The sequence below is a fragment of the Phyllobates terribilis genome, unplaced genomic scaffold (assembly GCF_046119375.1).
Source record: "Phyllobates terribilis strain yellow unplaced genomic scaffold, ASM4611937v1 Scaffold_4937__1_contigs__length_55782, whole genome shotgun sequence".
Lineage (NCBI taxonomy): Eukaryota > Metazoa > Chordata > Amphibia > Anura > Dendrobatidae > Phyllobates > Phyllobates terribilis.
In genome coordinates, this window is record NW_027367685.1 from 1,547 (window position 1) to 24,826 (window position 23,280).

The 23,280-nt window shown below is 34.8% G+C and overlaps 1 protein-coding gene across 1 annotated transcript; it reads right to left on the minus strand.

Moving 5' to 3' along the window:
- Positions 1-2,612: 2,612 nt before the first annotated feature.
- On the minus strand, positions 2,613-23,091 carry LOC141249657 (uncharacterized). Its single transcript, XM_073669736.1, is given in 41 exon segments — positions 2,613-2,732; positions 2,734-3,132; positions 3,134-3,181; positions 3,294-3,372; positions 3,774-3,931; positions 4,024-4,163; positions 4,251-4,314; positions 4,957-5,130; positions 5,594-5,734; positions 6,224-6,325; positions 6,423-6,536; positions 6,614-6,690; positions 6,810-6,941; positions 6,944-6,969; positions 7,147-7,243; positions 7,246-7,267; positions 7,936-8,007; positions 8,118-8,171; positions 8,903-8,985; positions 9,313-9,406; positions 9,760-9,831; positions 10,859-10,930; positions 11,313-11,393; positions 12,456-12,596; positions 12,876-12,974; positions 13,411-13,470; positions 13,604-13,704; positions 14,414-14,534; positions 14,984-15,322; positions 16,596-16,688; positions 16,690-17,056; positions 17,504-17,985; positions 18,339-18,500; positions 19,108-19,177; positions 19,257-19,444; positions 19,605-19,759; positions 20,157-20,262; positions 20,389-20,636; positions 21,124-21,208; positions 22,103-22,166; positions 22,856-23,091. Coding segments are annotated over 41 exon segments (5,538 nt in total).
- Positions 23,092-23,280: the final 189 nt, after the last annotated feature.

Sequence of the window (23,280 nt, forward strand, 5' to 3'; positions counted from 1 at the left end):
ATTATAACTTAACTACCACCACCTGCTACCACACCGGTGATTTCCGACGCCAGCACACCACGCCGCCCAGAAACAATACACCACCAACGCACCCACGTCGGCTAGCAGCGCAACGTTCCGTCACCAACACCAACATAACTGCCACATAAGCACCATTGTGTGGGACACCGACCAAAACGTGAACTTCACGCCGATCATAAAGGATTTGATAAATTAGCAACAAGTAAACTTTACATGCACTTACGCGGCTACATATTGTGATAAACCTGTATTTACATGAATGCCTACGACTTTATGTAAATGAATGAATTAAATTTTATGTTAACATAATTTTGTGTAACCTAAAATTTAGATTTCATGTAAACATAATTTTGTGTAGATCTTTTTTCGTGTAGGTTAATTTATTGTAAACTCTTTTATTTTCGTGTAACCGGAGTTTCAAGTAGGATTTAATTCCAATTCTGTGTAAATTTAATTTTTTGTAAACCTGACTTCGTGTAATTTATTATAAACTCTCTTATTTTTCATGTAAGACGAACCTAATCTTGTGTAAACCCTAGCCTTAATTCTATGTAAACGTAATTATAACAATTTCGTGTAAACCTCTTCTAATTATACAAATTACGAATGTATGTAACCTAATACAAGTTATAGCCTGCATATTTGTGTAATATAAAATTTAGATTCCATATAAACATAATTTTGTGCAAATCTTTTTTTGTGTAGTTAATTTAGAAACTCCCTTATTTTTGTATAATCGGAGTTTCAAGTAGGATTATTTATTATAAACCCTATTTCCAATTTTCTGTAAACTTAATTTTATATGAATCTAACTTCATGTAGGTTAATTTATTGTGAACTCTTATTTTTGTGTAAGACGACCTAATTTTGTGTAAATCTTTATTTGTGTAGGTTTATTTATGGTAAACTCTCTATTTCGTGTAAGTCGAGTTTAAAGTAGACTTATTTAGTGTAAGCTCGACCCTCATTCAAATTTTGCGTAGACCTAATTTTGTATAGACTCCTACTTTCGATGACGGTGGAGGAAGTTGACGTCTTAATAGCGCTATTGTGGATTGTTGGGAGGTATGATGGCTAAACTAGTGGTGGCCGGATAGAGGTGGACGTGCTGGTGGTGGTCGGCTTGGTAGTGGTCGACATGGTGGAGGATGCTACAAATTTGGGTTGACGGTATTACTACAAGTTGTTGGGTGGTCTGGTGACCTAACAAGTGGTGGCTGAGATTGAAGTGGTCGAATTGGCGATGATCGACGTCACGGTGGCCGATATGATAGTAGTCAGTGGTAGGTTATTCTGATGATAATATAAGGGAGAAAGGTGAGAGAAGAAGATACCTAGAACTGTTGTGACTCTTTTTCTCCTTTTTTATATTAATAATAACAAAGATATTTTTTGTTTAAATAAGATGATTTTTTTATTAGTTTTATAAAATATGAAAAGGATCTAATTTTAAAAACAAAATAATAAAAATAATCTACTTACGTCTTTTTTCTACTTATTTAACTACTAATCTTCATTTTTTATAATTTTACCAAAATAGCAAAATCTTGATTATCTACCTGTCTTCCACATTTAACAAAATTATATTTCCTTATCAAAGAATGAATATTTTACGCATAGTATTTACCATAAAAATGTAAATTGGTGACATGATATTTTCTATTTGAACCATAATAACACTTAATTTTGGCATAACTTATTTAGTTTTTACCCATTTGCTATAATCTTCCGGAAACGGAAAGAAAATGAACTTAGACAACTTTTATGTTATTGTTCATTTGTCGTGGTGGTTTCGCGACTTGCAATTCACTAGAAGATGGTCTTATGATTCCATTTGTCAATAATATTTGTTTCAACAATCAAGGGTGGGGTTTCAAATACCTTTGACGAAAGGAGTTATACGACCATCTTGCAATGCGGCACAAGTTGCGAAACCATCAAGACAAATGAACAACATAAAAATAGTCTAAATTCGTTTCTTTTCCGTTTACGTTACCAGAAAATTATACCAAACAGGGCCTAAATGTGCAAAAATTCAAACAGCTGACATGGCTACATGATCAGTTCAAATATCATCAACAGTCAAGAGTGCAATAGAACAAAGGATCAGCAAAGTCAAATAATGATATAGTCAATTCTCCTTCGTGGACAAGTTTTAAAGAGCAACTTTATCCGTTATAAAATACACGAAAGTGGCACTCAACTTCTTGGAATTGATGCAGTATTATAATTTTAAGTCGAAAGCAACGACGCATTATTATTGAGATCTAGGCCAGCGAAAGAAACATTAGTAAAGGTCAATATTGATACCAAACATAATTTAACCCTTCTCCTACAAGTATAAATATCACTGCAGAATTAGCAACAACAACAAAAACTATAATTAATTCCATAAATTTAAAAAGGTGAAAAGCAGTTTCCAAATGAAAATGAAAAGGCCTTACACATAACTACACGACAAAATTAAATTAGGAACACATTGCTGTCTATAACAAACAAGTAAAATTTTGCTAATCCGACATCTACAAGATCAAAACATACATTTGACCTCTGTGCAAATAGATATGGTACATATAACTTATTACCTTTTCCTAAGCACGAGGATCTGCCTTAAAGACTTCATCTATAACAGCAATGGCCTTTGGATGAGTACTAGGAAGTAGAAGATGCAGAATCGGTACACGGGCAGAGTTTAAAGCCTTGCCTTTGAGTATTTTCCATAGCTGACTGAACATCAAACGGTGCAGGAACTCTAAACCTCTGTAAATACCATGAAAGAAGTAAAGACCTCTCATCAGTATGAAGTCCAGGCCATTCGCCGTTCTTCAAGTATTTGCTTAGATCTTGTTTCAGAGTTGGGGAGAAGTTGAGGAGGTCATCAAGTCGTTTTTTAATTGACCCAAGAAAAGTTGGTTGAATAATGCCGCTTAGAGAAGGGGTTAATCTTCCTTGTAGAACGGATTCGTTGTATTGCTAATGCAAGCTGCAAGATCAAAAAAGAAAGATAAGAACCATGAAACAGTGAATTTAAAAGGCTTTTTTTAAGCAAAATCATACCTTTAAACTAGAAAGAGCAAGTGAGTCGTTGAACATGAGAATATCATCACTCTTGACCCTGATCAGCCATCAATCTGATCGTTGTATATAAAGATAGATAGACCTGCAATTATGTGTAAAAACAAGATTATTCATGGTTGCAATAATCTAATGAGCACTATTTTCTGTTGCTCTCTTACTAATCTTGTTGAAAATGTTTTAATTAATGACATTACCCTGAAAAGAGCTGGCCTGTCCTTGCTGATACATTCAAATAACACTTGCAGGCAGAATTGCTGAAAGTTAACGTCAGAACTGCACAAGCATATATAGGTGAAGATTAGTCAAGTTCTCTGGATTTTCTTCTCCGGTTTAGGAAAAAGGGATAATATAATAGGCTATAAAAACAACAAACAACTGACTAATAAAAACACTTCAGCCTTAAACTTTTTTCATTCAGAATTACAATATGGCAACTCCAATCCCCCCTTTTAATTGGCTATGATAAGGAATAACTACCATACTAGAATTTTTAGAAAAATGTCTTTGGCTATTCTAAATAACAAATCTTAGCATCAAAGAACTGTGTCGTGTATATCAGCAGATAGTTCTGGCTGAGCCTACCATTGCTAGACTTTGCTATAAGAATCCAGATAAGATCATGATGAAATAAGGTGATGACGGAATTTAAATAAGATATTCAGTGAATAACTTACTTGCAATTCCAGGAAGGGTCACAGCAGAGCTGTGCAAAAGCTATTAAACTTGGATCAGAGGAAAATGTTTTGACCAATTGATCAACCTTCACTGAACCAAGATCACCGCGACTATTTGGACTGAAATCTGAGGTCCTTGTACTTGTTAAACTAAATGCCTGATGTACAATATAAGAAAGAAGTCTCTTGGAAATGGAGCATATCACAAGTATAAAATGACAAGAAAAAGGACATTAGATTTGACTAAAACCTTGTGCATTGCTCGTGACAATAGAGACTGACATCCGGTGGGGTCATCCACATAGGAACAGGCCCCAATCTTGCGCTTTATGTACAAACACACCCGAATTGAAAGGGTGATTTCTGTCCCAGGATTCCACCAAGGCTTATCTGTGCAAACATTACAGGCAATAATGTCACTCTTATCCGTACATCATTTTTTTTTAATAATGAAAATAATCTGTGAATTACTTTTACCTTCAGGAGCTAGTTCAATCACTTGGGGCCAATATCGTGGACCGCAAACATTGACAAATTTTAGCTGCATCAGACATGTAATTGCTTTAAGGCTCATAAAAAATTTGCTTTGGAAGGAGGACAAGTATAATCTGATTGCAAATTTTGTTGCCCTGTTTGACTAATGCCAAACGAGACAACAAGCAGAAAAAGACTTAAGGGGCATTTGGTATCAATATCTAGATATCAGGTATGGGTATGAGGTATCATTGATACCGATATCCTTGTTTCGTATATCCAGTTTTCAATATCAAACTGATATCTTGTGTTTGGTATGGGAGTATATGGATATCAGTATATCATTTTAATATACTTTTGTGAATTTAGAGTGTTCTTTTGATACCTCCTTATAAATTGGTATATCAAAGGTATTACTTATATCTATACCCATACCCGATACCTTGATACCCATATCTTTGATATTTCACATCTCATTATAGAAAAATCTTTCACCTTATTCTTTACATTCCATTTCATTTTTTTTTTTTTTTTTTTTGGTTTTAATTTCATTTTGTTGTTACACTATTCTTTTACTACAATTAGATGTGAAACTCCGAACACGAAGGAGTCAAATCTATAAAGCTGGTGTAACCAGAAAGAAAGCGAACAAGAGCTCAATTTTATATAAGAAAAGAAATGTGGAAAAGCAGGTTTCATATAGACTTACATATGCACGCTCTGGAAGAATGCATGGAGTGACCTGACAATAAGTTGTCTCTGCATGATGTTCAGTTTCCTTGATGGTAATTTCTAAAGGAGCGTAAACAGGAAGCCTGGTGTCAACGTCGAGTGTCTGAATCCAGCGAGCTTCTGTTGCAAGGACATATAAATGTCTGTATGCCTGTAAAACCATATCCATGAATCAAGATTAAGCCAAGATTAGCATCCCAAGCAATTAAAAAAAAGCCAAACAGGCTAGCAATAACCAAGAGGAAATTGAGTAGGAACTCCCTAAAGACTCTTTTCTTTGATTAATAATCAATCCTTACCCACTGAATTGAATTAGCCTTAATTACTGAACTAGGAATAGAGTAAATAGCACTAACCCACTACTTCTACTAACTTAACTGACCATTATCACTAACTCAAACTAACTCCAAGCAATAACTTTGGATGTAATACAATTAATTAGCATAATTATCTACTTCAATCTATAGTCTTAGATGTATATATGAAGCCCCAGTTACAAAGGATGCTCCTGGTACTTGTATTGTACTATTTGATCTACAAATATTAATATTTTCAACCCAAAAGAATAAAAATAAAACATATACAAATGCCAGTACAAAAATATATGTACGCACCTGAAGGTGACACCGATTATCATTTGGTCCGGTGGGAAAGCGAGGATAAAGAGTGATTAGTAAAGAAGCAATAGCACTGTTGTTTGTAGAAAATGTTCGCATCCCACCGCCAAGAAACAGGAAGCCGATTGCCAAGCTTACCTATTGTGAATAAAATAAGTATCATTCAGTTTTGGAAACGCAATTCAATCTATCAAAAGTAGACCTACAGTCCTCCAAATCGGTATTAAGTACAGTTTTAGCAGTTTCATACATGTGATATGAAATCATTTCATCTTGTGTATAGATACTTCTAGGGCCTAGTGGTTGACAGATTACTCAGATTCACAATCTAAACTTTCAGCCTCACTTATAATTCGAGATTAAAAGAAACATGTTCGTAAATCTTGAAGCTTAATTCAGGACCATATTAGCATAAAAAGGGATAACAGGGCTGCTTTTGTATATACAGTGCAAAATACAGGCATAAGATGTCTCATTGGTCATACAGCAACAATATTGGCTACATATACACAATAATATCAGCCTGGAATATGAAGTAATTGATAAGGTAATTATAATAATTTCAAAATTGGTCCAAGAAACCAGAAGTTAGGTAATTATGACATGACATGATCGATATGTACTTACAGCCATTTGTATTCCATAATTTGATTGGCTATCAGTAGCATGACGACCATGCAAGTACCTCAGTAATCGAAATGTTTGCAAGTTTCCAGAACCAGCCATCACCTGGTGCCAATATCGTGTAAAAAGGTTATAAGTGTTATACAAAAGTTTTATACAATGAGATGTTCGTAAAAAAATATAAGCTGAAGTTCAATCATACCACAGACAAAGAAAGAACTACTAAGTGAAGGCATATCTCCAACGTGCCTCGATCTACAAACTTGGACAGGCCCTTTGGAAGACTACTCCCACTGCCACTTGAAATGGGTTTAATCTACAAATAAACCTCTTGATATAATGAATGATGCATTTCACCATCATATGCAAACAAAAAATGCATTAGAGTGTAACCTCGTTAAGAAAATAGATGGCATAACCGTATAAAATCTCCTGGACATTCCCATTTCTTGATCCGGCATATTTTAAACCTGGAAATGATGTATGTAGATAGAAAGATACGAGTAAATTATTGGAGCTATAAGTAGAAAAGAATAGCTATAGCTAAGAGCTAACCAACTTGAAGCAGAATTTTTGAATTTTAACTTACCAAGAGACAAGCAAGCACCAGTGACAATATTGACATACGATTGGACAATTGATTCTTCGTCCATCTCATACATGTCAACTTTATCTCCAGTCAGACCATTCATACCATCTCTAACAATTCCAGGAATTTGGACTCAATCCATGTTGAAGTGGGACAGATACTAAAATGCAAAAAAATAAAAATGTTACAAAAGATAACATGAAATTATCGGAGGAACTATTATTGAAAAGAAAATAGTAAGACATTTTCCACAAGAGGAATAATCTGCTACTGATAGCAGAGGGAATTACAAAAAAAAAGCAAGGGAAGAAAAATTAAGAGAACATCATTTAGTTACCATTTCCACATGATTAAATTCCGTGCAATTACACGGAGCATAATGAAGTCTGGCCTCACATACTGCAATTCAAAATGTCCAGATGGAACAGAAAGCTGGAAGCTATCACTTCTGATTCAGTCTGCAAAGATTGTCTCAAAATCATAGATAAATTCATAGGCACAAACGTAAAATGCCGACATTAAAAATAACAATTTTTATGAGCTTGTTATCTTCTGTTTTTTTGGTAATTGATACAAACCCAGATTATCTAAATTATAAGTCTTGTATTTCTGTTTATATTTTAGTTATTAGGCATGTTCTCTTCTCCACTTCCTCCATGTTGCTTTTCACTATACAGAATATTATTATTGTTTTATCTTAGGAGTTAGTATAACTTCACAACTATAAAAAGGAGGATTAACTCATACTTGTTAGATTCTGACAATTAGTGGTTCCTTAGGGTTAGACCCTGTCCTTAAGTGGTTTCTAGTAGTAATATAGAAGCTGGTTATATCTCCCTTCCTTTCTCTCTCACTCGCACTCTCTCCCTCAGCATGACATGTTCTTCTTTGCACTTCAAACTTGTGATCTAGGACCTTTATCACCTCAGATCAATTCATTTTAACTAGAATTTAATGAATGCGAAAATATATTAGAAGGTCTATATCATGATACAAGAACCTTTCTAGAAAGAAATAGAATCATTTGCTTAATGTAACTTTAGAGAGAAAATGACAGAAAATGAGTAACTACAAATGAATAATAATAGGAAATTCATTAAGTTCTTCTAGCAAAGATTCAACTCACCTTGAGAAACATCAACGCCAAAGCCATGATAGCTCCAGGTGCAGTAACATCAACATTGACACCATCCAAGATCTACAAAACCCAAATGCAAAGATGCAAGTCAAGACCTATCAATAGGCAAAATTAATTTCTTATGAAACTGTAACAGCGACATATAGCCATATAATGTTTGTTTTCACAACCTGACCAGCAACACGATTGTGTTCATCCATTGTAGGCATCACAGACATCTTCTCCTGATGCAAAAAAAAAATCCTCTCAAGATCAACAGAACAAAAGATATTTGACCATTATATTACAATTTTCAGTCGTTTGCATATTTAAGAGTCAATAAGTTCAATATGATATCCAAACTATAAATGTGGTCAGAATTCCCGTTATTTATCTTCTTTACTTGAATAATTATATCACATATTTACTCTCTATTCTCCAATATCATGAAACACATTTTCTCATCCTAACGACTCCAAACAAGCAGTATTTACTCTAACACAAACCCAGATTATGTGTTCTATTAGTTTTAATTACTAATTTCCTAATTCTGATTAGTTTTTTTCATCATTTTCTATTTACTAGTCAGTCTACTTCAGTTGTTAGTAGACTTGGTCTGTAAACAGATCATAATTGAATTGAAATGATTACAAGAGAATGGAGATTCTCCTCAATTTTATAATTGTTATATTTTGCAAAATAGTGATTTCCTTAGGGTGAGATCCTTGCCCTAAGTGGCTCCTTAAGGTTAGACTCTGACATTAAGTGAGGTCTATCTGATCTTAAGTGGGTTCTATCACACTCTTCGATCAGATTTAATATGGATGCACAAGATGTACTGTCTGAAAACTTTCGAATATGGTTTACCTTATTTCACATGTTAAACAGAAACTTCTAGAGATCAACTAGATTGAGAAAAATTTAACCTTGCAACCATAATTATTTAAAAACAGCTAGAATTCAATGCTCCTGGTACCTTATGAGACACTTCCACCCCAGCATAATGGAACAGCCGATCAACCATTGTACCAACACAAGCAACAGCCTCATGGCCTCGACCTACCATTTCAGATTAGATGATTATAAACAAAAAGAAAAGAATCCTGAAACAGCAACTCAATCCACTCATACAAGGAGGAAATTTGTGGGAAACTCTCCCACTGACTCTTTTCTATTGATTTTATAAACGATAATACTGAACTAAGACCGGAATAATGAGCACTAACCCACAAACTTTCCCACTACTTCTAACTGAATTTACTCGCGGTACTACTAATTCGAAACAAATAAAATACCTTTAGTTACCAATAATGACCCCTAATCTGAATTGCTGAATTAATATAGAAACAACTACTAATTAGATAAGTGCTGGATCCTATCACATACCCAAAGCAACGAGCCCAAGGGAAAATCCAGCAGAAAGAGCATAACCCTCCCTCTCAAGCACATTATCGCCTCCACTTCTTCGGCCTATTTGACCCTGCATGCAATGCAAAATAAGCTAATCACAAAAGAATTTGTAAAATAAAAAGGAAAACAATGTTATCAATCCTCAGAAAAGCAACAGAGTGCTAGACACACAAAATAATACCAGCAATATATCACCATTGAAACTTATGACTATCTTTTAATAAAGAAAACCACATATTATAGAAAAAAAGAAAAATACAGAAGAATATGTTATGAGAAAGATAAAAGCAGAAGCATGAATTTCTTTGCATATAGACAGAACTGTATCCGCACTCAATAGCAAAACAACAAGATAAATTTACACATGCACTGTCAAAAAGCACAAACAAATAAAACAAATTAACATCATAACATTTGCAATACCAGCAGAAACTGCATCGTCTGTGGGTTTGTGGAACCTTCGTGAAGAAGCCCAAGAGACACCAAAGCTGCTGACTGCAACACCGAGTACACGCAAGTATTAGATTCAATACCCATAATACATATAGCATGAATAGGAAGCAAAAAAGAAAGAAACACATTAAGAAACTATTATGTTGTAATTTTGTAGATGGGTCATACAATTTATGAGTTCACACTTCCTGATAACTCTTGGGTTCAAAGATTTTTCACCAAGCACAGAACTTGGATTTACTTCATCTGATCTAAGAACCATTGACAAGGCTAAATAGCACTTGATGCAGAGATTGAAACAAAAATACAAGGTGCAAAAAAAGGATTGCCGAGACAAATCAAGGAAAGAAGAAAAAGAAAGAGGAGAGGAGAGGAAAGTGAAAATTGTAATGATTAGAGGAGAGAGATAGAGAGAAGATTGGGATGAGATTGATTTGATGAAGAGAGGGGGGTGTAAAAGTAGGTTGAGAAGTGTAAAAGTGTATTGAGAATAGATAAAATGGATATAAAAGTTTTCTAGAAAAAAGGAAAGTGAGATTGATATTTTGGGACGCTCGATTTGGAAAGCGGGATCTATATGATGGGATGGAGGGAGTATATGTTTTCGTTTCATGTAATTTGTGGAATAAATTAAAGTTAAACATATTAGACGTACAGTTGATTCTAGTAGTAACAGTGCCCATTATATGTAGGACACTGAACATAACAAGTGGACACATATAGTAACCAAAGAAAAATTTTGGCTTAAAAATCTGCTAATCTGAACTTTCTTATGCAGCTTTGTCCTTTTATAGGCATGATTACCTGAGCTTCTCTGAAACATCAGAACCTATATGTAAACCGAGTACAACTTTACGTAGATTTAAATCCATACACAACATCATATTTTAAATTGTATAATATATATCCTAGAAATTATCATACATAAACAACAGAAAAACTGAGAAGCACTTGCCAATAACCTTGATGAGCCAAATCAATAGATGTAGTTGGAAGGATATAGAAAGTTTTAAGTTTCTGCACACAATCTATTCTAGCGAGAACAAGATATCATTGAGACAAATGCTACCTGAAGCAGTGTCGGAACTTCCAACTCAGGGAACGAAGGAGGATGATGAGCAGGTAAATGAAGATAAAACGACTGCAACAAATAATATAAAGGTCATTATAAACCCCAGAAAAATATGCAAACACCTCAATAATAAAAACAGCAACATCAAGGAAGACTAGAACTGTTAAAATAAAGGTTTCAAACTCCAATTATAAGTGCAGTACTTATTTTAAATAGTAAAGAATTAGAATTTCCACATTGTTGAACCCTCATGTGTACCTCTACATAATAACCTTATAAGTTTCCAAAGATGTGTTAGCAGATTCAATGTCGGTTATAACATTATTTATTTTGTAGAAAGTGACACATCTTTAGTATCTTTACAGAAGATTAAAAGATGTTCTGTTCTTTCTGAATTAATTATCTGCAAGAAATATCTCTCCTGTATATTTATCAATGATATCTGCATTACCTTTCCAATAGTTGGTGCCATAGTTCCTCTATAAGATGCTGCTAAACCAAGCATCAATCCAACAGTTGTACTTTCATGATCCTAAAAAAAAACAAAGATCCATGTAGAAAGGATGAGTAAAAAGTTATATCAGTCCTTCATTTTTCTAATATTTTCTTATCCGCCACAGGTAGGGAAAATTAACAGCTTGTCCATGTCAAAGAAGAATGTGAACTGAACAATGGTACTGATCTCTGATATAATAATTAGAACTCTAGGAAGAGAAGGATCACTCTTTTTACACTGATACAAATTAAGCCAGTGAGTAGCAACAGCCAGGAAGTTGAAATTACAGCAATTAGAAGGTAAAACAGGACTCTCAAAAAAAAACTATGGAATGCTAACTTAATCCTGCATTGTAATAATTTACGTTTCTTGTTTGTTGAAATATGACCTCGCTTGATACTGGATATTTTATATTCAGTACATAACTAGGATACGTACCCATGCTTTGCACGGTAACATATATGATTTACAAATTTGAGAACTGGGAAAGAGTAATTAGGAAAAAAATAGAAGGGTAGATAGTAAATGAAACAAATCTAATAGTGATGCGGCACATTTAAATGATGGACACGTAGGAAAGAGAATTTCAGGTTTATTATCTAGTATTGATTGATTGATGAAGTCAGCTTCTATACGATATGTTTAGAAATAGAAAACCAATTAACATCATCAGTTCAGGCTTTAATCTGATACAATATATTAGCACCAAGGGCTTGTAACTTCCTAGAAACAATCCTGAAGGATGATTTAGGTACACTAATTTGATGAGGCATTCAAGCAAAAATGATCAAACATGATTTTATGGTTGCCACCTTGGAAAGACTGTCTATAGGAGCCAAAATCATGGATTACTAGCAAGCACTGATCCCAGTTACAAGATGGGATAGCGCAAGAGAAACGTTTTGTGCCTATCTTGCAAAATAACACATTACACATCACAAATTGAAACTAGAAGCTACAGATCAATTTCGCATCAGCAGGAAAAAAAAAATCTCCTTGTTAAGCCAGTGAGCAATGTTTATGAAAGTATGTCATAGACGTGTAGTGTCTAGAGCACTATGAATAATAAAAACAATAGTATAACTGTAGACTTCAAACCTGTAGGTAGTACTGGTATATATCAGTTATTGCAAGAACATGTAGATGCCCATGTAACCCAAGTGCAAGAAGAAGGCCAGCATGAACTGAATTGGGCTCCTCAGGTCTATTGTAAGTGATCCAAGTTCTGGAAATTTTCCCCTAAAAATGTGAAACATATAATCGTGATCCATGAAAAGACAAAATTGATAACACAATGCAAAGACATGCAACAGTATATCTAGATATGTTAAACATATGTTGCAATCATGGGTGAGCAAGTTGAGGTTCCTGCACTGAACTACTCGGTTATGCACATTACCTGATGTTATTAGTCACATACAATCTCACATCCACATACAATAATTTGCTAAAAAGAATGGAAAAGCCAAAATGCTTATATTAAAAGACCTTTGCATTATGAACCCATAACAGTCATACCTGGAGGGGTGCGAGATGTAACCCAGCAGCAACAGCATTGTGAAACTCAGGCCATGAACGAAGCTCTTGAACATTACGTATATTTGTATCCAAATTTATCTGCATAAACTTCTAAACTCATATGCAGAGCTATTTGGGAATTTGGATTAAGATAAGTAGCTCGTAAAAACAGAATTTAAGTTATCTAAATAAATAAATAATAAGGGTCGATTGAGCTCTCTCTCTCTCTCTCTCAACGTGTATCATTCAATTTAATATAATATAATAAGTTATCATGTCATGTATTATAGTGCAAAAGTTAATGCCTGCTCAACAGGTCCTTATTAGTGTAACAACTATATATGCAATTAACTATAGGCGGTCTTATGTAAAATACGCTTTAAAATTGTTGTCATTGAAGTATAAAAAATATTCAATTAACATATTGTTAAAAAGTGAAAGATTGGTTCCGTATCATGGATATCTTTTCGTTCAGAAAGAAAGGTGTGCCACTCATAAAAAGGCAATATGCGATTTGCATTTCAAGTTAACTAACCGTAGCATTTTGTTGTGCCGGCAGGCGACCTGCTAAAACAAGTTTAGGGACAGTGATTGCCTACAAAAAAAAAAAAAAATTATATAAATTCATCCAAATAATCGAGTAAATTGATCCAACTTCAATCAATTGGTTTTCTAATACAGAATGAACTTTTAATGAGGTTCACCCTGTTCCTGAGAGAGAAAAGTACCTCAGTCAAAAGAGTGCATGTCGTTGCCAGTGTAAAGGCCCCACGACCAAAAGGGAGAGCTGTAGTCCTTTGTGCAAGCTGCCAGAGCTGAGCCTTCAGAAATGAAACAACTTACAGCAATTAGATCTTCATTAGTCAGAGGATTCATATGCAATATTGAGCCTATATAGACCTATCAATTAGATATCTGAAGCACATTCTAGCAGGGATGCTAAGGCAAAAATATAAATGTTTTACGATACTTCTTCATCCTAGAAATTTAAATGTATCGAACAAAATGCTTAAAGAGTCGCAGACTACTGTGTTTGACTAGAAATTCCAATTCCTCTATATCAGAAATGATGCAACTCACTTCTATTTTTCAGGAATAAGGTGATAAACTTATGTCTTGACTCTTAGAAAATGTAAACAAGTTTCCATCAAAAACATCTGTCGTGCGAGATTCAAGTTATTGACAAACCCAGGCAATGAGTAATATCTCGCCAAATTTTTCTTGTACATGGACTTCTATCATCTATATAATTTCTTTAATCATCTATATGAAAAGACTAATGTTGAAATCAAAAAATTAAGGTGCTGCAGTCTTGGATTAGTATTAAGAGAGAAGACATGGAATCAAAAGGCACTTAACAGAAAGCATGAACAAATGAGAAGAAATGATTACTTGGTTACTTCACAGATGCTGAAACAGATTATCAGAATTTTAAAACTTATGGACAATTAAATAAAAATATGTCAATTATAATAATAAAAAAACAATAATAATAACAACACCATAACATGAAAAATATTTTTTCTTAAAGAATCAAGCAATTAACATAATAACAATAATATTAATAATGCAAACCTGCTGGAGGTCTTGATCAGAAGCAGAGGAACAAGCAGGAGTCTGAATTGACACAGGTCTTGTAGAGCACAAAAGACGTCTTACCTGTAATGAAAAGAAGCTTTTATCAAGTATGAAAAGACTACACATTAGCTAAATAAATCAGTAGTAGCAAAGCCTTCGAAATTTTGTCAGTATTTCATGTACAAAACAAAACAAAACATAAGGCATTAAGATAGGTCAGATAGCATGAAAGAAAATCAAACACCAAACTGGCATGTAAAATTTTAAGCATCCGCAACTAATTCGATCACCCTAAAAGTAAAAACAAACAAATGGAGTCTAAAAAAAATTAAACCCTCACATCAAACATTGTTTTTATCGTAGCTAGTCAACCATTAAATTTTGACGAGACATGTTCAGTATATGGAAATTAACTAAGACTAAATTAATCATCTTATCCACTTATACTTCTAATGCATGTAAGTGGCATCTGTACAAGCAAATGGAGCATATTTTCCTAAATATGTTTAAGAGAACAACAAAAAATTGACCTCATTTAAGCGCAAGTCCCTTCCATATTGCAATTGTGTGCTAGAACTAAAAATGTGATCCATGCCATCTTCCATAGAACCATCAGAAGAATCAATGTCCTCAAGCTTTGAATTTTCCAATCCATTAGATTCAGATGATGTCAACGGAACTATCACAGGATTGAGATGTCGCATATAAGGGGTAGACATAGAAATAAGATGTATATTTGTCTGAGTTTCAAGCTCCTCAGAGTTTTTAGCATTTGTGATGCATGACAAAGCTAGATCTTCTCTGCCAAGAAGAACATATGCAGCTGATGGCCAGTTGGCAGGAGGAGACTCCCGACACTTATCTAGTGCCTGCAGAAATTCATAAGTAAAAAGGTCATTTGAGTTGATACTAGATCAGCTACGAGAAGATAAACTGAAATATGACAGCAACGAGAAACTGAGATAGTTTCTCTATTCTCTAAAGATTGTCATTCTAGCATTTTTCACATATATTAAGAAAACTATTAGTGTGTATTGAGTATCCAAGTTTTTTCTCAAGTTTAACACTCACCACCCATTTGAACCAATAGATGCAGAGAGAAAAGTCGATACAACCAAACTCCGATATAATTTTAATGATGCATGGCAAAAGGGTCGAGTAGCGCGGGTTCGGTTGAACATGTGGATAAATTTTTTGGTCAGTCATGTTCGGGTCATGCCGGTTTTGGATTGGGTCGGGTTGACCCAGAGGGTCAAGAATGTTGTTTTTAGTGATTTTATAGCTTTTTATTGGAATAAAATAAAAATAATAAAATTATTATTATTATTATATACTCCCTCCGTCCCAAAATGTTGTTCCCCTTTCAATTTTACTTACTATTCACACTTCTACACAATTTTCTTGATTTCTCTCTATATATACGGAAAAACATAGTCATGTATGATCTTGTTTTATTCATCCCAACGAGTACTTTAATTACATATAATTTTTTTATTTTTTGATGATATATAATTGGAGATATTTAAGACGCAAAACGCGTCTCGGCAAATGAGCTGGAAGGAAATGGGAACAACATTTGGGACAGAGGGAGTAACATTTAAAAAACATACTATTATATTGCTTAACTTATTATGTATAATTATTTTTTTATTAATATTTTTTCGGGTTGAGACCCACTTATTTTCGGGTCGATCAGGTTAATGATCTTTTCGAGTCGGGTTCGGGTCGGCCTAACGGGTCGGGTTGACTTCTGCCAGGTCTATTTGTGAATTAGCTTTTAAATTTCTGAAGGTTAAAATAATACCTTTAGAGTAGTATACAAAAACAACTATTACTTTATCTCATTAAAGAAAAATATCTAGTGCTCCTTCTAGAAATAAGTTTCGTTTTAACCTAAAAATTGTCTGAAAAATAGGTGCCATTTTAGGTATTTTTATCCCTTTTAACCCAACTTTCCCTTTCTCGTCAATCACCAAAAGTTAAAAGAGCTTTTTGGCAATAAAAAGGGGTAATTTGGTCTTGTTTTGACAGACCTTAATTTTGTTGCAAAACCTTCCGTGACACTTAATCGTAAATGGAGGAAATAATTCCTAGCTCATGGGATAGTAAAATCAGATTCACAATCTAAAGAGAAGAACTTACATGACGTAGAGGTAGCGAGACACAAACAGGCAACATATCAATCTGCTGCAAGCCAAAATCTTCTCCCACCATTGCTAATACTGTTTGTTCTTCAAGGTGTTGAATATGATCCCAATGCAATATTACATTGTACACCAGAAGTTAGCTTCCCATTCATCAACTTAGCACCCGACAGTAGACTATAAAATGAGACTATCTTCCTAGCCCAGCTGACAACTGAACTCCTGTTTTTCCGAACCAGAGGTGGAATATCATCGACACCAGCATGAGTATATCCATGCAACAAACAGTTCTCTAGCCATCTGTACAAACTTGGCGGAGAAGTTGGAGAAGAAATAGAATTCAAGCTTCTCTTCCTTTTACATAAGAATGGAAAATCACGGATATAATGCTCAACGTAATTCTGCTCTCCGAGAAAATCAGCAACTTGAAATAAAAGAACCACCAGAAGCATTACAACCCTGCCAACGATTGTTAAAATTTTAATCAACAAAGAGAGCACATATAGTTATATTAAATAATAGTTCCTGGGAAATGCTTGAGCAAATGCAAAGGGGAAAAAAAAAAACTTTTATATGTCATTCTGGGATTTTTCACAAAAATTAAGGATGAAAATATTGGACCGAATTTGCCTTTACTGGATTTCCTAGGGAATTGAATGTGTATTAATTACAAGAACAAAATTTGAGAAATAAAATTAATGACCTGTATCTACAATGACATGTATTGTTGAACAGATTTCAAGTCCTAAGAAGACATTTAAAAGTGAGCGGAGGGAGTATGACATACTGTAGATGGGAGTCATCAATCAACACACAGCTATGAGAAAAAAGCTAGAACTGCAACTGAAAGTTCAGAGGAGGAGAATAAAAGAACAGCCTTGATTAATATTTCATGAGATGACTCACCTCTTCTGAAGATCAATTAGTTTGAGGTTTTCATATAATGCATGCAGAGAGTTCAAGCACCCCACCAGGAACTGAGTATTCTCATAGCTATCACGCATCTCCCTGGACATTGAGGATGGGTTCGATTTTGTCCAATCAACTGATACATTAGATGTAGTAACATCCGTGAAGTTGAAACTACAATAGTTCTTGTGGAATTCACTGTGAATAAGATAATCCCATGCTGAAGTAGGAATTAGAGCTGAATTTTCTAGGCGATCTGTTACAGGCTTCATACACAATTCCATTATGACAGTGCTAAATGAGCTCCACTCATGATCAACACTAGTATCAGCCGATGATAGATAGCCAGAATTACCGTTCCCCCAAAGAAGGCGAAGAAATTGATTGTAAAAGCTTGAATTTAAGCCCTCAGACAGTGCTGTGACACAGTCATCAACTAAGTTGCACGATGGTTTTCTCCGCAATGCAACTCTAAGAATCTGGATCCAAAACAAGGGTAAGCACATCCCCTATAATATCACCATTGACATCAACCAAATTGATCCTAGGCACTAAATTGTAAAGCAGAAATGTGTATACAAGCCAAAAATAACTCGAGAAACAGACCTTTAAAAAAGCACAAATAGCCATATGAGATTGCACAAAGACAGGGAAATCAGAAGAACTTACACAACGATTGAACGTCACAATAAACAATTATCTTTTACCGACGACTAAACACATGGTTCACAAGTTTAATGTCAGATTGTCAAAACAACCAGATTGTAAGTGTTATTAAGTATTAACACAAGCAAATATCAAGGATGCATTGCACTTTGCAATAGAATCATACCTGCCCATTGTTTAAACACACATTGACACGACTTCCAACAGCATCAGCCAATCTGACTATCTTTAAGTCATGATAGGAAGATCCTTTTAGCATTGTACTCCCAGATGATAAATCTTTGCCTAGAGGAGGAAGTGAGTATTTGCACAAGCATTGCTTCCCTGACTATATCAAGCAGATGAGGTGTAGGTCAGTAAGATGCATTTCATGTTTTTATCAAGAGATTCACAGTGAGTCTAGGTCTCATACACACAATTAGAAATTGAAATGATGAAACGGGAAAACAGCAATATCTGACAGTAGGAAAACAGCAATGTCTGACAGTATCAATACCAAACGCGCCCTAAGGGTGTGTTTTGATACCCATATTCTTGTTGGTATATCCAGATATCGATATCAAACTGATATCTGGTGTTCTGTATGGGAGTATATGGAAATCAGTACATCATTTTGATATACTTTTGTGGGTTTACTGTGTTCTTTTGATACCTCCTTATAAATTGGTATATCAAAGGTATCACTCATATCCATACCCATACCTGATACCTTGATACTCATAACCCATATCTTGATATCCCTACCGATACACATACCCAATATCTCATATCTTTGATATGAATACCAAACGAGCTCTTAAGAGTATAAAGCACCATAATGCATTGTTGTGCCATACAAACCTCGGATTTGGGACAATATGGGACAGCTTGTACATAATGTACAGTATGAAAACAAAAATGGTGAACTTTTTTTTGAAACAAAATGGTGAACTTACATACAACAGTACAGTATTTCTTGAATCCAGCACAACTATGTCCTTGAATGCCAATGGTCCAAATCTAAACCTGACAAAATGTATCTTAAGAAATAGTCAGAAGATTGAAAAGATATATGAGCGATAGTATATGCCAAAATAGAAACTACCTTGGACGAGTTACTGAAACAGGTTCAGCTGCAATGGCTGGTATTGTCCAGCTAGTGTCTGGTTTTACATCAAAGAGAATCTCCTCATTGATATTAACTGTTTGAAGTCTCACTGAAAGCAACGTTTTTTGCTCTTGCAGAAGGAAACAAACTAATGGAGCAGCATCTTCATCGGAAGCCAAAAAGACCTAGTCACAACACAATAAAATCATGGTGACGACTGATGTAAATGAAACAATTAGAAAACAATGGAAGAGTGAAGAACAATCGTATGAAATGGAAAAGGAAGGTAAGATAAATAATGAAGATAAAGGGACAGAAATGGAGAATTTAAGCTAAGAACTCAACTTTAGACGCAGCAACTGGCGAAACTTCAGACTGCCATACTGGCCTGAAAGAGTATTTCCTTGGCAATATGTCAGCAGGATTTGCATCAGAAGCATTATTCAATCCACGAGCTTTACTAAAGATTTGCACTAACCAAAGAGTATGCTGCATCCTTTCTGCTCATGTAGTGAAGAATCAATCATCGTATAATTTTCTTAAGATCTTTGTTAGAGATTTATTTGTAAAACTCAAAATTATACTCCCTTTGATTCGAAATACTAGTCGGTTAAGGGGTCTCATTTATTTTGAATTTAGTAGTCACTTTAGCTAGTGATTAATTATATTCCATTTTGCTATTTGCTTTATCACTAATCACCCTGTCTTCCTCCTATATTTACTCCCCTCTCTCCTCCTATATTTACTCCCCCCTCTCCTCCTTAATATGAAGTCATTGTGTGCTGAAAGTAGAGTTTTTTGTATTTTAATAAATTTAAAAAACAGTTAATATGAATCATGAGGGAGTATTGTCAAATCCTAGAGAAAGCATCAAAGGAAGAAAACATAAAGATCTACCTTTATTGTAAGAAGCCATCAATGGTATAAAGTCACTAGTCCATACTGTTATCTCATCGGAGTCTTTCATTACTCTGAAAGTTCCTCTTTCTTCAATGTAAGTTGGCTGATACATATTAAGAAAGAAAAGAGCATCTATTACAGGGAGCTACAAGAAGACTGCAATGCTAATTAATATAAAGCAAGCTCTGAAACATAATGTGGAACAGAATAGGAAACTCATCAGGCATACTTGTGGGTCTTCTAGAGGATTATTCAAAATCAAATGTGAAGATGATGAAGCCTGATTCCCATTCATAATATTATCAGAAAAGCGTGAACTGAAGCTAGATATTGGACTCTGCCTGAGCTCTCTTTTCACACGAGGCACGTGTGCATTTACTGGAATAGATGAGCCTGCAGTTTGCTGTAGAAGCAAACCAAAAGGGAGAGACCATATTGATGTAACCAGACCAGGAAGTAGAACTGATGTTAGCTCACCTGCAGGATGATGAAAAAATCTAAAATTGGTTTTTATTTTATTAATGCAGATTTGCACTACCATCAAAATAATAACATTAGAATCACCATACACTAATTACAAATATTGGTTTGACTATTAAGACAAGAATATCCCCTTTTTGCACATCAGACATGTAAATTTATTCTTACTTCACTCCAACCTGACAGAAGGCTATTGTGATTTCAAGAAACAAAAATATCATTTGGTGCATGGATTTCTGAATTTTCAGAGATGTCTTATATAATGTGCAACTATCACATCGCTAGCAATGCGGGTTCATCCTAGAATGGTTAGTATGGACTTAGGAAATTAAGGGGTACTTAGTCTAGCTCCAACAAGCCTGTCTAGATGGTACCATAATTTCACACGCATACAAGCACGACATGATATATTTTCTTTTATAAGATATATAAATATGTAGTATAGGCCTTACGAAACAGAAAGAATTGTTGCAAGTTAATTTACCTGATGTGTTGAAAATAGTCAAGTTGTCAACTTCTAGCACACAAAGTAGTGGTTGGCAAACACCATTAAAGCAACACCAGCGAGCCTGAACATTGCATCATAAAAGTAGAAATTGCAAACATCTATACTTCAGATAGACAAGGTTGAAAAGACAAAAAATGTCGGGAATTATAAACATTTTCAGAGGTATAATGTCTATAATCTGATAGACAGAAGTATGTAAAAAGAGGTGAAGTTTTTCTATGATAATTTTGAACAGAAAACCATCTTCAAGGAGGCAAAACAAAAACCCGTTCCTATCCACACAAAGAATAGCAAGAAAAACAAAAGATAGATTAACTTACTAAGAATCTATAATTCACATGAAATCTCAGCATAGCAGTAATGACCAAAAGAAAAATTAAACATATTCCCAGCTCTCACTTTCATCTAGATGCATGAAACATGATTATCACATACAAAAAGAAGGATAACAAAATCATCCACAGGTAAACAGCCAATATCATTTTTTCTGTTAGTATGCTAAGCAAATGAAGTGCTTATCTTTTACATTGTGAGCTATGACAATAAACAATCGCAAAAAATAAGGTGAATGCCAGCCATGTGTTGGAAAGTATGATATTTACTAATCTAATTCTTGGACCTCCAAATTGTTTGAGGTTTGTTTTCTAGTTGACTCGTGAATATTTTTAGACATCCACTTCATTTAACAATTGTACCACCCAGAATGCAATAAAAAGAATGAGCATTGCTACTCCTACTAGAGATACCCAAAATATTACCAAATAAGAGCTTTCTAATGGAACCTTTAGCAAGTAATAACCTATACAGAAATTAGAATGCCAAAAATCACCATTAGAAACAGAATGTATACAAATCTGCAATGTGATCCAAGAAAAAGCTATGAGTATCACAATTGCATAACTATGACACCTCAACACCTCGTATTAATTAAAGAGCAATCTCAAGGAAAAGTTACCATGGTTATTGGAGAGTGTAAAGTGAACCTCTTGTATACACGCAAACCAGTTGTCCATATTAACCTGTAAATTACAAGAACAACCCACAATAAGTGAAACTCTTTTCAGGTAAGTGCGTATGTGATTTAATAGTTGATCCCAACATATACCAGTCACCCAAAGTGTGCAAACAAGCAGGCTTGGTACAGTGTTAATCTTCTTCAATGCAAATCAAAGGTATAAAAGTAATTGCACAATCAGTCACATTTAAACGGTATCAAGAAAGCCGATACAGAAAATTGCAATAGTAACATGAACGAATTTCAAATAGATTACATTGAAGAAGCAATAGAGAACAAAAACAAGAGTCAGCATTGTGTTTATGAGGCTTCCTCAAAGAGCTACGACTTCAGTCAGGATCATTTTAATTTCCTGCTGTTCTTTTACTCTGATCACTTTAGTACTACATTATCAATTACTGATAGTAAAGGTATGATGTAGAAGCACCTACATTGCATCAATTAAAAACAGACTATCAGCCATGGAGTCACTGAAATACCGTCAACTCCATCAGCAAATACTAAACCTAAACCTAAATCCATGTATACTCAGCACATTCAGCTCAACTAAATACCAGCTCGGTTCAAACAAATTAAAAGAAATGTCCATCAATTCGGATAACAAACCCTAAACTCGAATATTTCTACATCATATATTTCCAGAACATCAGAATTGCAAGATGTGGAGTTACAAAGGTTTAAGAATCGAATTACCGATTTCCTCTGATGAAGAGCTCGTGATCGCATCCGTCGCCGGGGGAAGAGGATGCAAGAGAATCGGAGCCGCAGCCGACGACGGGAGAGACCCTCTCAGAGGCGACTTCCGGGGAGTAGAGGGAGTAGTGGTACTCTTGAGGAACATCGTCGATAGGCTTGCCTTCAAGAGATTCGGCGATAAGGCCGAGTGGTTTGAACTCTCCGAGAATATTTAGCCGGCGAGTGGTGTACATTTTCGCAGTACTGAGCTTCAGAGTCTGTCCCGCCCTTTTTTCTGTAGATTTTATTTGATTGGTTTCTTAAGCAGGGCACAACCCTAGGTGTGCTTGGCAAGTTCAATGAATACTCAAACACAAAAGTGAAAGATGTTTTATCTCTAGGCTCCGTCAGACAATGTTAGATAAAAAAAAAATTCATTTAGA